Source organism: Lonchura striata, chromosome 1 (assembly GCF_050655825.1).
Source record: "Lonchura striata isolate lonStrDom1 chromosome 1, ASM5065582v1, whole genome shotgun sequence".
In the NCBI taxonomy this organism is placed as follows: domain Eukaryota; kingdom Metazoa; phylum Chordata; class Aves; order Passeriformes; family Estrildidae; genus Lonchura; species Lonchura striata.
The window spans coordinates 6,331,922-6,347,934 of NC_140703.1; the positions used below are offsets into that span (position 1 = coordinate 6,331,922).

At 39.2% G+C, this 16,013-nt stretch overlaps 1 protein-coding gene across 3 annotated transcripts in view; it reads left to right on the top strand.

Moving 5' to 3' along the window:
• Positions 1–16,013, top strand: part of APP (amyloid beta precursor protein) — a 143,867-nt gene that overhangs the window by 40,637 nt on the left and 87,217 nt on the right. For all 3 annotated transcript variants that reach the window (XM_021532419.3, XM_085590999.1, XM_085591063.1), the window contains exon 3: positions 8,775–8,904. In XM_021532419.3, coding sequence (XP_021388094.1) covers positions 8,775–8,904 — 130 coding nt within the window. The remainder of the gene's footprint in view (positions 1–8,774; positions 8,905–16,013) is intronic.

Sequence of the window (16,013 nt, forward strand, 5' to 3'; positions counted from 1 at the left end):
TCAAGATCAGTCTGGGTCCTCTTGAATTCCTGGCCCTTTCCACTGTGATGCAGTTTTTATTCTTAAGGGAATGTTTTTAGAGACAGGTCAGTTCCTTGATCCAGCTTCTGTGCTAGAAGTGGCTCTTGGAGAGATTTTAGCAGTAAATGGGCAAGATAATGGAATAATGCAGGAATTGTGCCCTGGCAATGTCAGAATTGTGTCCAATTCAAGGCACTAAAACCACAGCCCCAGCATCTGCAGATGGATGAGTGATGCCTCCTGGGAATGGTGCTCCTGAGACCTGCAGGGTTTGGGTGATTGAGTGGTTCTGAGTGTTTAGGGTCGTTGTCTCCTTCTGGTCTTCCCCAAGTCTCTGTCCATGATTGCATGTGTATGAGTAGGTGACAAGTTTTGTGTCATGTTCCACATTTTTTTGATTGTCCCCATCCCTTTTTGGGTGGCTTTATAGCTTCCCTATGCTAGAGCTTGTTATTGTTTGAATCTTACATTTAATGGCCCCAGGTTGGATGTGGGAAGTATTTCTTGATTTTTGGGATGTTCCTTTTTCCCCCAAGCAGTTTACAGCTACTACTTTCTAATTTCTAATTAATACAGCAGCGTTATCATCCAGTTAACCTTTATCCAGTTAAAATTATTTAAAAAATCATTTTTAAAATGATTTTTTAATTCATTAAATCAGTTAAAGTGATTATGTAGCACTGTACTGAGGGCCTTGTACTGAGGTTCCAAATTGTTATGAATACCTGTAGGAAAAAGCATCTGTTCCTTCTCTTGAGCTGAGACAGAAGCTTCTACTAGAAAAACACTGTAGTGTTTAGAAGATGCATCACAGTATCTCTTAAACATCAGCTTTGTATTTTGTGAGTGCCAATGGCTGTTGCATATATGAACAGAAAAAAAGAACACTTATTTCTACAGTAATGACAATACCATGTTTAATTTTTTCTTCTTCTGCCCAGACATGAATATTGAAACATGAATGCAATTCATCTGGATATGAGGAAATATTAACCAATGTAATGTTTGTTTCACCGGCATAGTTGTTTTTTTTTTTTGTAAGTATCGTTGTAGGTTAGAGAAGTACTAATCCCATGGAAATGTAATGATATTCAAGATGTCCCATTCCAGCTGTGTGAAGAAACCACACAATATTTCCAAGCCAGTGCAATTTATTTTTTTAATTCTTATTTTGAGTCACAGGTTTTCTTGAAGTACAGTAATAATTAGGCATTTATAAAACATCCGATTTGTCCCTTCATTACTCATTTCCAGTTGCCCTGGGAAGACATCTCTGCCAGAGCTGGGGTCAGTAAATGGCTTTCTTGTAAATTCAGGTTCTGATATTTTAAGGCACTATAAAGATACTTCAGTATTTTTTTTTCTTTCCTTGTTTGAGCCAATTACAAACTTAAAAAAAAAATTAGTACATCTGTAAAGTTTTGCAGGTAATGTTGCTTTTCCAAGTTCCCATACAGTTTGACCAGACTGTACATGCCATTGAACTGAAAAAAAAAAAAGGGAGAAAAGGATTGGATTCATCTAAGAAGGATGAATTATATTTATGATTCTGAATAAGGAATCTAAGAGGATTTGATTAGACTAATCTTATTAAAGCTAAACTTGTAATACCATGTAAGTTAATGTGTATTTTTAAGTATTTTAGAGGTGATTATCATATAAACTTACTTTAAGCTATTACTGACAGCACATCTGTGGATATGCTAACAGACAATTACTTGCTTAAGTCTGGAAGATGACTTCTAATATTTTGGAACAAATATGGATTGGAGCCACTCTTAAGTATTGTGTGTCCTAGCAATTTTGTTCCTTTAACCAAGACATTGCTGTGGTCTGGAGTTTGAAGCAATATAGAGAATTGAGGAGTCTCCCATACTCAGCCAGACTTGAAATTCCTGAATGATCCTGCTTTTGCAGACTTTTAGCTTATATGTTTTGAGCTGTTGTAGCTTAGAATCTGTAGCCAGATCTGAGATGGTCAGATTTTGCAAGCTGATTTTTTAAGAGTTTCTTAGCAGGAGAGATGATACACAGTGGTTTGGCACAATTATTGAGTTTAAGCAGTCCAAACAGTTGGTTTTCTTATCTCCTTCCTCCTCATTTCTTCTCTGCTAAATTTTAGCAGATGTCTGATCTTGTAGCAACGAAGTTTAGGGAGCTGAAATGGCACAAAGCAAACCCCAGCAAACAGGAAAAGGGTGTGAGTTTTCTTTTTGTCCCTCCCCTCAGATGAGCTGGATTGGTAATGTTGGAGGAGGTGTGAGGGCAGGACTTCTTCTCATGACAGCTGACTAGAGGGTGGTTTGCTATAGTCTTTGAACACCTTGTGAAGAGAAGGTTTCTAGATATTTCTAAAAGCACTGCATCTTCCTGCCACTTGGTTCTGTGTGTTTTCAGAAGAACACATGCTGTTAATCTCTGAATTTTGCCAGCAAGCTTTCTCAGGCAATAGAAAAAGACAACATGAGCAATATGAAAGCAGAAAAAGTCCCAATATTATTAGGTCAAAAAGACGGATGTCAAATGAAGTCGGTAATGAAGAGCAGGCCACATGTTAATCAGAGATGAAAATGTGGATCCACAATTTCATTTTAGCAGCAGAAAACATAAGTGGAGAGCAAATGTGTTCAAAAATACCAGAATCTGTGCAGAAAATGAGAGGAAGGGCAGGTGAAAATATAGAAGTGTGGAAAAGGTTGGTATTTTTAGGTAGAGTGATGACAGCAGGAAGGACAGAGGAGAATTGAAAGCTGAATGAAAGACTGAGAAATTTTATGTAATTCAGTATCCTTGTAGTGATTATCTGATCTGAAATTTAGTTTTTTAAGTCAGTTGCTGAACAGTTCCACATATTCCACAGACCTGCCATAAAGATTTGGAGAAAAAGCATATGGATCCTCCATGTCAAATGCAGAATCCCCATTGCTGCTGATTTTTCTGTAGGTTTGGTTTCTGCCAGGGTTTTTCAGCTGAAGTTACAGGAGGAGCATCAGTATTGCATGCTGATTTCTAAGATAAGGGTTCTTTGCTGATGTTTGGCAAACTAAAATACTGCCTTTTTCATAACACAAATAGTTTTGATATTTTCAAAATAATTTACTATGTCATGTATCTGTGTCATAGAATTTTTGGTTTATGGGGTGTCAGACTGTCAGAGGGTCACTATGCTTCAGCAACAGAATGGTGCCAAAGTGCTAAAGTATCACCACAGGTCCCCAGCCAGGTAATAATTAGCATTAACTCCATGATTGCAGAAGGCTGATCAATTGCTTTATTATCATACTCTTATACTATATTATATTATACTTATTAAGAAAACTCAGTAACCCTTACAGCCAGTCTGATACAGCTTTGACCTAATTGGTCAATCAATCCAAACGCCATCCAGTGTCCAATTAAGAAATCACCCTTTGCTAAACAAATCTCCATGGCACATTCCACATGTGCACAGCAGCAGGTGCAGCAAGTGGAGATAAGAATTGTTTATCATTCATTTCTCTGATCTTCTCACAGTCTTCCCCAGGAAAATGCCTGGGCAAGTCTGTGCCTGCTCCCTGTGGCCAGAGAGCTGCTGCCACACTAAAGTAAAGCTTATCTCAGTTACCTCACTAAACAGCAGGAACTACTAAGCCACCGAGCGCAGTAAAAATTGCATCAAACAATTTTTTGGAGTTCACTTGAGTTAACAAAATGAATCAAGCATTTAAATTTTAGCTTGTAGAATTATGTGTTGAATTTTTAATGTTACTTAATAAACCTCTTCCATGGTACAAAGGGCATAGGAAAATGCGAATTTCTTAAACTTCTTGCATAAAGAACAATACTGAGGAGACTGAGGATGCAAAGAACACAGATAAAGGGGCTCAGCTCCTCAGTCTCCAAGCCTACTGAGACTGACAGACGTATTCAGATAAGCACCAAAGGACCAAAAGCACATGTGCAAAGGGGAAAAGTTCAAAAGTTCAACCATGAGGAAGACCACGATCTTGAGCCTCAGGGACCACTGAGAGACCCCTGCACAACCACCACAGCAAACCATGTGTGCCCAGAAAGGTGTGGGTTTATTTAGCATGAGAGACGAGGGCAGGCGGGGCCAGGGATTGAATATGGAGGGCGATGTTGTGCAATGTACTGCATATGGAACACCTTTGGGAATAAAGGTTTAGATCAGACTGAAGCTCAGGGTGCAAGTTTTTGGAGAGATTTCTTGCTTGTGCTGGGTGCTGACATACACACCCACTTCATGTAGAGTCTATTTATTCCATGTATCGCTTCATTAGCATGGAACTTAAAAGAGTCTCCACCCCTGGAGATACTCAAAAGCCCTCTGGACATAGTCATGGGTAGTCAGCTCATGGGGGTGGCCATCCTTGAGCGGGGAGGTTGGACCTGATGATCCCCAGAGATCTTCCAGTCTTAACAGGTCTGTGATTCTACAGGGATCAGGACAATCCTGAAAGATGGCCAGAGGAGACATTTAGGGATAAACCCACCTGCACCAACCATGCTGAGAGGCCTCGGCTGCTCTTCCTTATGCTGGCAGGAGAGGCAGCTGTGGTGGATGTGGCCCAGCTGCTTCTTTGCTTTAGTGTTGTCCTCTTCTGTAGCCTCTCTGGTTTTGTTTCAAAATAGTTTTCTGATTTTCTAGCCTCTCAGATTTGTTTCAAGATAGTCTCTGATTTCCACTTGGGTAGCACATATTCAGCTGGTGGTATCATCAACACCTTTGTATGTAGACAGATGCAAATGCCATTTCATAGAATCATAGATTATCCTGAGTTGGAAGGAACCCACTTAAGGGATCAACTCAAGTCCAACTCTTGTCCCTGCACAAATGCCACCACATGCCTGAGAGCTTTGTCCAAACACTTCTTGAACTCTAGTGAGGTTTTTTTGCTGTGACCACTCCCTGGAGGAGCCTGTTTCAGTGCCCAGCTACCATCTGGGTGAAGAATCTTTTCCCAATACCCAACCTAAACCTTCCTTGACTCAGCTTCATGCTGTTCCTGCTGGTCAGAGAGAAGAGATCAGTGCTTGTGCCACTATGTCACCTTTTTAATTCCTTTAATTGTGAATTAAAAATATTTCCCCAAGTGGAGTCTCTCTTGCCTGTGACAGTAATTGGTAAATATTTTCTCTCTATCTTAACCCAAAAGCTTTTTCATTCCATTTTATTTCCTTCTTTTATTAAGGATGTCTACATTTTAGTCCTAAATCTATGCGACATCAAAGCTGGTAGTGGTAAACATGAGTTTCAGCAAGATTATTTTAAATTATGAATATCTGAGTGGCTTTTTAGATTTTTTTTTTCTGCAGTCAGTATATAAGAAGACAGTAATTAAAATGGAAGTAAATTAAGATGTAGCTGTAACTCTTGATTGCTAGTTAAATTTTCTAGATTACATTGATCTCTTGTTTTCTACACTGTTTCTTTTAAGATGAATTAACAGAACTTCTCTACAGCAAGTTACAATGATGTTGAAAGTTTGGTTATCTGGCAACTTTCTAGCTCTGCTTTACACTGACACTGTAGAAGGAACTCATTAGGGACACTATAAATAAATATGAGGCCCATTTTTCTGTGCCACTGAGTAGGTCCCACTTCAATTCAGAGCAACTACATTATATAAGTCTAGTGAGGGGAGCTCTCCTTGGCACATGCATTGGCATTAACCTATTGATGATGAAATTCAAAGCCTGTTTTCTCTCCTAAAGGGTGGACTGAGCTCTGTGTGAGCTGTCAGTGGAAATTAGGAGTTTAGCAATTGATGTAGTAACAAAATAAGATATTTCTTTGTGTACTTTTGACAAATACTGTTAACTACTTAGTATTTGGCCCACTTTACAAACCAGCAGTTAAAATGGTGAGTTTGGGTAATAGTAAAAATAAAAATAATATATGAACTTATTTTTCCCATGAATGTTATTCTTTCATCAAGGCCCTAAAGTAATAATGTGCTCTTACTCTTTAGAAATTCATTTCAGGAAAGAAACTAAGTGTATCTTCATTCTTGTGGCTCAGAATCCTATTTTCTGTCACCTTAAAGCTATGTACACATTCATGTGGGTAAATGTGTGGGGTTTTTTTGGTCTTAATTTCCTTTTTTAAACATTCTGGTCTATCCATTTTGAAATTTCCTTAGTTGTCTTCATTTAAGGCATTTATTTCCTCTGCCAATGACAACTGACACTTAACCCTGGGCAATGTTAAATATCCCTCCTAAGAACATGTCAGTTCACACTGATGTATCAAGCACATGGCTTGTGACAGCATCCAGTATTATCTAACCATGGATTCCAATTACATGAGTGTGACATTTTTGGAAGCATGAACTGGAAGAGTTCAAGATGACAATGCTAAAGGAAGTACCCAAAGAAGAACAAATCTTCCTCCTGCATCATGCATGTTAGCTCTTGAGTCAGCTGTGGAGCCTTGCAGGGTAATATTTACACAGCAGTTAAAGTGTGAAGTTTCCTGCTAATCCATTTTGGCAGTGCTGTTACAGAGATCATGAGCATGTGCAAGGGCTTTCCTTGAACCTGCTCTTTCAGTGCAGAGTTCAGTATCTGAATCACCGATGGAGCAGGGGGCACAGCAAGTTCCTTTGGAACCACTTTGTGCAAGCAGTGTGAAAATGGCCATCTGTATCTAGTGTGGATTATGGCCATCAGCCTTGGCCACCTGCTGATGAAAGAAAGGAAGTAAAGCTTGAGTCTTCTGAGTGTAGGAAACTTTCACACTTTTCAGTTCTGCCTGTGTAACAGAGCATCCCCGTGTGGTAATAATTAGCATTGACTCCATGATTCCAGAAGGCTGATCAATTGCTTTATTATATTATACTATACTATATTATACTACTTATTCAGAAAACTCATCACCCTTACAGACAGACCAGATTGGTCCTTGAATCCAAAACACCATCACCATTGGCCAATTAAGAAACCACCCTTTGGTAAACAAATCTCTGCAACACATTCCACATGCTCACAACAGCAGGTGCAGCAAGTGGAGATAAGAATTGTTTCTCATTCTTTTCTCTGATCTTCTCACAGCCTTCCCCAGGACAATGCCTGAGAAAGTTTTGCATTGCTCTCTGTGGGCTTTTTTGAGTTCACTGTACCTATGCTGGTTTAACATCCCAGGCTGCACCTTCAGCCTCTGTATTTCTTCAGCCATCAGTTGTAGTGAGCTGTTGAAACTGGCAAAGATCTGATAGTTGTCTTCTATGAAGGATTTGCACAAGGAAAGAAGTATCTGATTAATAAATTTTATTTTTGAATAGAAGGCAGGATTGATATTCAAGCTCTTTAGCACAAAGTGCATTGCTTAGTAGGCAGTGTTTCTTTCTGCAGTAATTTCCGTGGCATTGTGATTGTATCTGCTCTTGTTTTGTGCATTAAGCTGTTATACAGTTCAACTTTAAAATTGTAATAGCCCCTTCATGTCTCTTACTTAAAGTAAGAAATTATTTCAGATTATTTCCAGTTATGCTTTGACTGCTTTCTGGTTGTTCCCATGTGTATGCACCAGGCCACATTCATTTAAAGACCACTGATCTCAAATCTGAGAAGTCTTTACTGTTGTTTGTTAGCATCTTTTAAAGTTTAAGACTTTAGCTCAAGCTGCTTTCTTCATTTTTGCCATGGTTATATTTTAAACCTTTAATTAGGAGAGTGCCAGGAGGCACTGCCTCTCAGATGCCATGACCACAGTGGAGATCCATGATTGAGACAAATTTTTTTTACTTAAGGTGGGGCTGTCAAGATTCTTAGAGTACTTTTCCAAGCACCAGTCTTGGACTCTCAGAAATCACCCCATCTTAACCCAGTTTTATTTTTTCAGGATTATGTTACTTCTCTGCAGGATGTTTTTGGACCATCTCCAGTTACCTCAGACTTGTACCTATTTCTGTTTTTCTTTTCCATTGGTAGATATGAGTAGACAGTAGTTTTCAGAGCACTTAAATTCCCAGATCTCACACAGCTGGAAATTGGTAAGGATTGCTTGAGGAAAGGCAAAGGAAAATTAGTACCTTCTGAGTTTTGTGTTAGGGCTGATAGATTGCCAATTTGAAAAATGTAAATGAGGGCTATAGGTTGTGTTAGCATAGAAAAGGGGGGTGGGATAAAGGGACTGAGGGGGGGTGAAAAGCCAAAGTTGTGGTTTGCTAATAAATTCATCAGTAGGTTTGCTGTTGTGATGGTTGTGGTTGTAGAAGCGTATTGTGGTATTAAAGCAGATAGAATTTTGACCTCAGCAATTTAGAAATTGGTAATGTAGACCTAAATATGAATAACGTTTTCAACAGACTTTTAGTACTAGGCAGACTGCAGCAGGCAAGAATTATGATGTTTGTTAAAATGGTTGAGATGAACATAAAGGCATGCTATTTAGTTTAGTAGTATGGAGAATATGTGGTGTATATGGAGTTTGCCTACACAGAGGAGAAGGTAATTAACCTATAATTATCTGATCTATAACTTAGTCAAATATAACTGGGCAATTTATAGTTTTGACAATCAGCTGTTACCACCATAATATTTCTGAACTGGCAGCCACATGGTTTTACAGATGAACAGACACACCATCTTTCCAGATACATGCACACAGTCATACCATGATATAAATATTTTACACAGCAGAAGAGGGAGAGGAGAGGGAAGATGGATATTGTGTTGTTAGTAATGTGTTACAGTGATCCAGAGTACGTACTTGTGATAACATTTGTCTTTTTCTCTACTGTTTATGCTAGGTATACCCTGAATTGCAAATTACCAATGTTGTTGAAGCTAACCAACCAGTTACAATACAGAATTGGTGCAAGAGGGGATGGAAGCAGTGCAATGGTCACCCACATATTGTGGTTCCCTACAGATGTCTGGGTAAGTGACTCAGTTTTAGTCTGTTTTTTCCTGCTCTATTTTTTTCAGTCTCTTCATGAGAAAGATAGAGAATCTACATAAATGTCTTCTATACCTCAGTATTATTGTCTTTTCTGAAGGGAGTTTTGTCCAGTTGTTCAGTCTTTTGAAACTGCATTATCTAGAAAGAAAGTACTCCTGCTCTTCCCTAATTAAACCTTATTTTTTCACATTAATTTTTGAATATCTAGTACTTGGACTCTTACCATGAAAGACCATGGAAATCTGTATCTGTTGAAACAAAACAAAATATACTTTATAAGGTTTTGTAGTACAATATATTACTATTATACTACAATAGCACTACTAGTAATTTTTTGTTATTAGTAGTAGTAGCATTAGTAGTAGTAGTACTAGTACTTCTCACTTGCTTTTTGATCCTGTTAGGCTTTGTCTTACTTCCCACCCCTCTCCTCCATTCATGGGGAGGGGAGTGGATGGTTCAGGGAGTGAGTGAGCAAGCAGCCATGTTGGAGTTCAGCTGCCTTCCAGCTTAAACTACAACAAGAATTTAAGATGAAGGAAAAAGATCCTTCTGTCATAGCAAAACAGTGCTCTGGGTTTTGAGTGTTAAGGTGTTTGTGTGCATGTCAGGACTTCATCAAATGTAAAGAAAGCTATAATAACCTCAGATTAGTTTCTATTTTATTTTTCAACAAACTACAGTAAATGTAGTTTATTAATGTGTTCTAAATAGACTGTTGTAGACAGAGTGTTGTTTGTGATGTTGCTTTATTTGTGTTGGAGGAAGATTCTGACACTCTGCTTGTTAGATGACCTGACTGGTGAGAGATACTGTACTTAAAACTTAACTAATGAGAAAAACACCAATCACTTGTTCTTTAAAATCTTAAAAGTTTATTAGTAATAAAATAGTTATAAAAAATAGTAATAAAATTAGTGTAATAAAAATTTGGACGATGAAGATTAGGACACTACAAGACAATAACAAGCAAAGAATTACAGGTGTTCGGATGTTTTTGGGCACTAAGCTGCCAAAAACACACCTTGTGAACAAAGTAATAACCCTTAAAAGCAATAGCCTGTTGCATATTCATATATTGCATACATGATGCATAAATTCCTTGCATATTAAGAACTTTCCTGGCTTTTGTCAACTTCTTCCCCTTAATCCTGGTGGTTTCATAAATATGGAGAGAAGGTGGAAGAATGTTTGTCTTTTCCAGTAAGGAGGCAGTAACTCTTTAGGTGTCTTGTTGCTGTTATCTTTGTGCAAAGAGTTTCTTGATTATCTTATCCCTTTCTTGAGTAAGTAAAAAAAAAATCTTACATCACATAGTTTCTATTTTAACATTATGTTGTAATCTAAAACTATATTTAACACACTACTTAAAAAGGATTAATACAGTATTACAAAATAACCCTCCATAACACATATAGTATTCAATTTGATATTTTTGAAGAACCAATTATGAAATACACATTTTTCATAGCTAAGATGATGTGTTGTGTAACAAACATGGTTATTCATTTCCCCTTTGATGGCTTCTGATGAATGTATTAAATGGTCTTTAATTTTCCCTTTACAGTGAAAAATCTGATTCCATGTTTCTTTATAGTTGCATTTAATTATTTTTTAAAACAAACCCCTAACAAAAATCTCTCCTTAAGATATTTTCTTCTTCTCTGTTATTTATATCCTGTTTATGGCTTATAATGTTGGTTGAAGATTTCCTTCGTCTGTATTTCAAGTTCATTATCTTGTAGGTAGGATGAAAGAGCAGTATCGGTCCCTTTTATAAGTGGCATTGTGATTCTTCTTGAGCATTAAGTCCAACATCAAAACTGAACAAATCAGGGAAACTTGGAATAAGAATGCTTTGAGCTCTGAAATCCAGAGCAGGAAAAAAAATCACAGTGATTGACACTGTGGAAAGGAGAATCTTGGTTGTGAGTCATGGTGTTGAAACTGCACTGGAAAAGTATTGGAAATGCAGGGAACAGTGGATTGTGACATGTCATTCCTTGTCTGAGCCTGCACTGTCCTCTGTCCCATGTACACATCATGAGCAAAAGCCAATGTTCTCACTGAACTCTTGGTTTGTGCAGGAGCAGATGGGTGAATTCCTGGGGAACACTGGGCACGGTTCATTGTTTTTATCATTGTGTATGTCTGTTAGGGCTTCTAGAGACAGTCCCCTTGGGTCTCAGAATGGCTGAACCACTGCTCATTGCATGAAACAATGCAGCAAATTAGCAACACTTCCAGGGTGTCCGCAGCTGCTGGACAAACGCTGCTATTGTTCACTTGAGTTGTGTATGTCTGTGGTGTGTTTTATATGGTTTTCAACAGTTTTTTATATTAATACTATCCATTTAATCTGGAGGTGACATTAGGTTATAGTTAGGTTATATAATGATCTCCTCTCGCAATTAGGGGATGAATACGGTGTGCAATGTTAGAAGAAGCTTTATTGATGAATGGTTATTTATTGTGGTTTTTGTTTTGATGTCCCCTTCCTCTCCATTCTGTAAAAGCTTCTTGCTGGGGGGGCGTGGCATGACAACACCTGACCTCAAATCAATCTGCAAGAAAGGAATCTCCACTAATAAATGGGAAAGAAGAGTTGACTGAGAGACTTTAGGGACCAGGGTTAGCTGATGCAACCCCTAGGGGTATAAAAGGCAGAATAGCCATTTTGTATACGAGCATTTGGCTGCCGATCACAAACTGGGAGTGTCCTTTTCCTTATTCAGTCCTTTGTTGTATTTTTTTAAGGTTTAATAGACCTTTGAAATTTTAAAAGTGAGAGATCATTTCTTATACATTACATTTTAAGCTAATCACTTTGAATTTCTTAAGTGGTTTCTAGATCTTTTAAAATAACACAAATACTTTCTTAAATAACACAATACTTTCCAAAATAGTTGACCAAAACATTAGAATTACTTTTCAGGAAATACATGCTTTTAAGGAGCACAGTAAAAGAGTTAATGATTGTTAATCGTTGCAAAAAAAAATTAAAAATACAGTTTTATATATTTTTATATTAAAATATATTAAAAAATCAATATGTGTAATATAACAGTAGTATATATATATAGTAGGTTTTTTGTTGTCAGAGTGCTGGTATGTGTTGGGGTTTAGGATTCTTTCATTTATTTCTCTCAGAGAATTTCCTCCGATAAGTGTTGCTAGGAGACAATAGCAACCTGGCACTGAAGAGACATAAGGAAGTGCCAAACTCATGGGAAGGATGCAGCTCACTACTCTCTCTTTTTACCTGTGGGTTTCTCTGGGAAGGGCAGAGATATCATGAGATTTGGGTTGGGAGGAAGCACAAACCAATATGGTTTGGTTTGCTAAGGGCTAAGAAATATGTCTATAGCACAAACCTTGGAAGAACTAAGACATGAAGGGGCAATTCCTCAAACTAGCATGCTGGATTTCAGAATCCATAATATTAATCCCAGAGATTGGGCAATGAATAAGTTATGGAGAGATCAGCCTCTAACTCATCAGTGGGAAGGTCCCTTTCAGGTACTGCTCACAAACAAATCAGTCGTGCAAACTGCAGAGCAGGGATGGACTCATGCCAACAGAGTTAAAGGCCTGGTAGAAGAACCCAAAGAATGGACTGTAATATCCAGATTGGGTGAGACAAGATTGGCTCTCAAGCAGAGACCAAGAGACAACCAGTAAGGCACCAACACGCTCAAAAAGTAGAGTCAAGCTTTCACCAGCCAGCCCAAGAACTGTTGTTTTTTGTCATGCTTTAATGAGAAATTATGAGCATCTGTTGAGGGGAAGTACATAAGGGACTGTAAAAGGTGATGGGGCAGCTTCCTTAAGAAAATAAGACAAAGGAACAAAGGAAGGAGGGCAAGACTGGGCTGACCCCTTTATTTGCTACCGAGAAGACACCATAGCTCTGCTGTGGGTAGCAACCCTGTAGGCGTAGTAAAGTAGGGACAAAAGGCCATAACATACCTCTGTTATTCCACAACTGTCTTTGAATACAGAAGGGAATGGAGGGCAAGACCGAGATGGCCTCTCTACTCACACTGAGAGAGACAGTTCCTATGGGTAGCAACCCTATAGGCAAGGTAGATGGGGGTAAAAGTCATACAGGACCTCTGTAATGGCCTTCTGTTCATTCTGGTTAAGGGTGACTAGGGAAATTTTTGTTTCTTTTCCCTTTGGCTCCCTCTGTCCTTGCCCACATCAACAGATGCTAGTATGACTCACTGAGTTAAACTGTGCGAGCCAAATAATCTGTGGAAAAGGAAAAGGGGGGATTGTGATAGATGAGTAATGCAATGATTGACTCTCACAATTAACAGACCAATATAATGTATATAGATTATGAAAAGGGTTTTTTTACCCGAGTTGTTATCAAGGGACAGCCATGGTTAGGATATTTGGGTCGGCTTGTCACTATGGTAACATCTGACCTCAGATCAAGATTTAAGGAAGTAAACTCCACCACTGGACAGTGAAGAAGGGGTCAATTGACAGAATTTTGGGAGGGGCTAAAGGGTTAAAAGGCAAAACCTCCATTGTGTGGGTGGGTACATGGTGGGGAAAATCCTTTGCTTCTGGCGCCGTAACGTTTTCTCTATTCAGTCTTCTGCTATATTTTTGATAAGGTTTAATAAACCTTTCTAAATTTATGAAAAGTGAATGGCAATTTCTCACAGGCCTGTAACTTCCACTTAAAATTAAATTTTATATTTAAGAACTCTACAAATCCCTTGTTTACTATAGGCTGTTTAAGTCCTTCAAACTAGAATGAAGATCTTTAACCATATGGCTTAACATGTGTCCTGCCCAAGTTCAGAGGATAGCCATGCCAGGGACTGGAGCAGGCATCCATCCATCCCTGCTGGTGGCTGAGCACAGCAGCAAACTCTCCTTCAAATCACATTTTGACTGGCACAGCCTCTTCTGCCTCTTCTCTTCATCTATAGTACCAAGTCTAATACAGTGAAGAGCACTATGGCTGCTTCATTTTATTGCTAGATAATTGTGCTTCATAAACCATTGAAAAAAACATTACTAAAAAAAAAATTAAGTATCTAGGTGCTTTGCATCTTCTTTGCTTTTCTGGACTTCTGAAGAAATGAAAAAATATTCTCAAGAAATCTTTGTTTCCTTGAACTCCAGGCCAGTGCATATGGCTTGCTCTCTCATGCAGATGGCAGCTTACTTTTAATCACCAATGTTATAAATTAGAAAACATAAAGATTTAGGTAGATGTGACTCTTAATAACAATTCCTAAAGCTACTTATCTGCTTAAATAGATGTAATACTGTATGCATAACATAATATGTACTAAAGACATGTGGCTGTGTGAGCACAAGACCTGGCAGAGGTGTTGGAGCTGGGGAGCAGGGCAGAGCAAAGCCCCAGGGCAGCAACACAGAAAAGGGATTGATCTGTTCCTTGGCTGGCATCATGCCAGGTGTGGGATGACTCTGGATAATTATACAAAGTCACAGAGAAGTGACACATTTTTCTGAGTATTCTCACATATGTACTGTGCAGGCACTTGAGCTTGTAAATTTGTTTTTGCAAGGCCTTTGTTCTTGTTGGTGACATGAAAATGAAGCTTTGAGCCCCATACCCTCAGCATGTGCACTGCCTCTTCATGCAAAATTTAACAAGCTTTGTTTGAAAGTAGTTCTCTGAATATGCTCACTTTTTGGTTTGGAGCCCAGCCATCTGCTGGAAGGTATTTGGTTTTGTAATGGATTTTCTTTTATTTACCTTTATCATCTTATCTTTGCTTTCTTTCTCTTCAGTGTAGATGAGATCTTCACATTCTATTTAGTTTATGGAGTGACTGGAAAATCTGCTGATCAGGTCCATGTCTCACACAGTGCTTTTATTTTTCACTACTTTGCCTTGATGCCTTCCATTACAGAGATAGGGCAATCATCTTGTTAGGAGTATGCTGACTTGTTGAGCATTTTTCTTCCTAGAGAAGATTTTGGAGGTTAGAGTTTTTTCCTTTTTTTTTTTCTCTCTGAATTTTTCTCCCATTTGTTGCCGGAGAGATGGCAAGAGAAAAAAGATGTGGCCATGGGGGGAGAGCATGCAGATGGCTGCTGTCTCTTAGCTGAGGACTGAGCTTGGTAGCTGGGGGATTTTCTCTTGGAAAGTGCAGAGACAGTGGGAGACCAGGCTGGGGGTCAGGGGTTGGGCTCAGTCCCCTCTCCCTGTTTGGCTCTCTGGATCGTAGTGGAGACAATTGTTTTGGTGGCGGACTGGGACTGCCACTGCGGAGTTTTTGTCCTTCGCTGGTTCCTCTGAGTGAGCCTTCGCTTCCAAGAGCAGCTGTTGAACTGGGATCTTTTCAACACCTGGCCTCACGGGGAGGAGGAGCTGACTCCCTCTGTGGAAGCCCGTCTGCCACTGCCCAGCTCTGCTGTTTCCTGCTGCTGCTCTGGGCTTTTTGCTACGCTTTAACTCGACACCCCATGTCCTCCCGGAGCCCCGCAGCTCCTGTCACAGCTTTGGACTCTTTGCTACACTTTGTTTTGCCACCCTTGGCTGCTCTCACCTCTGCTGTTGCTCTAGGAGAGGGTGGAGGTCCTATGAGGGGGGAAGTTCCAAGAGGGAGTCTGGTCCCTCGGAAAACCCTTATCAGGGGGCTTCAAGGTGGGCTGGAACAAGACTTGGGTCGATGGGGTTACAGGCACTTGATGTTTTAGGGGAGGGTTACAGATGTGGGGTGACCCGTACATTTTGGGGGGTGAGATGGGACAGTCCACTTGACCCCTGGACCCATCTGTAGGCAAGGGCATTGTCCAGCCAGCAGGGAGGACTGTTCTCATCCTGGCTGTATTATTTATGAATAATTATATTTATCCATCCTTCCCAACAGTGTACCACTTTGAGCTTAATAACATAAGTGAAATACATTGTTTACTCTAGTAACTACAGCACTAGCAAAGTTTTTCCAGCTAAGGAAAAAATAAGAAAGACACCTCGGATCTTGAAACAGACAGAGTGACCCAGGAGTTCTTTCCGTACTTTCTAATAAAAACTGAGTACAAGTGTAACTAGCTATAAGTGTAACGCAAAATCAGAAGAATGAATATG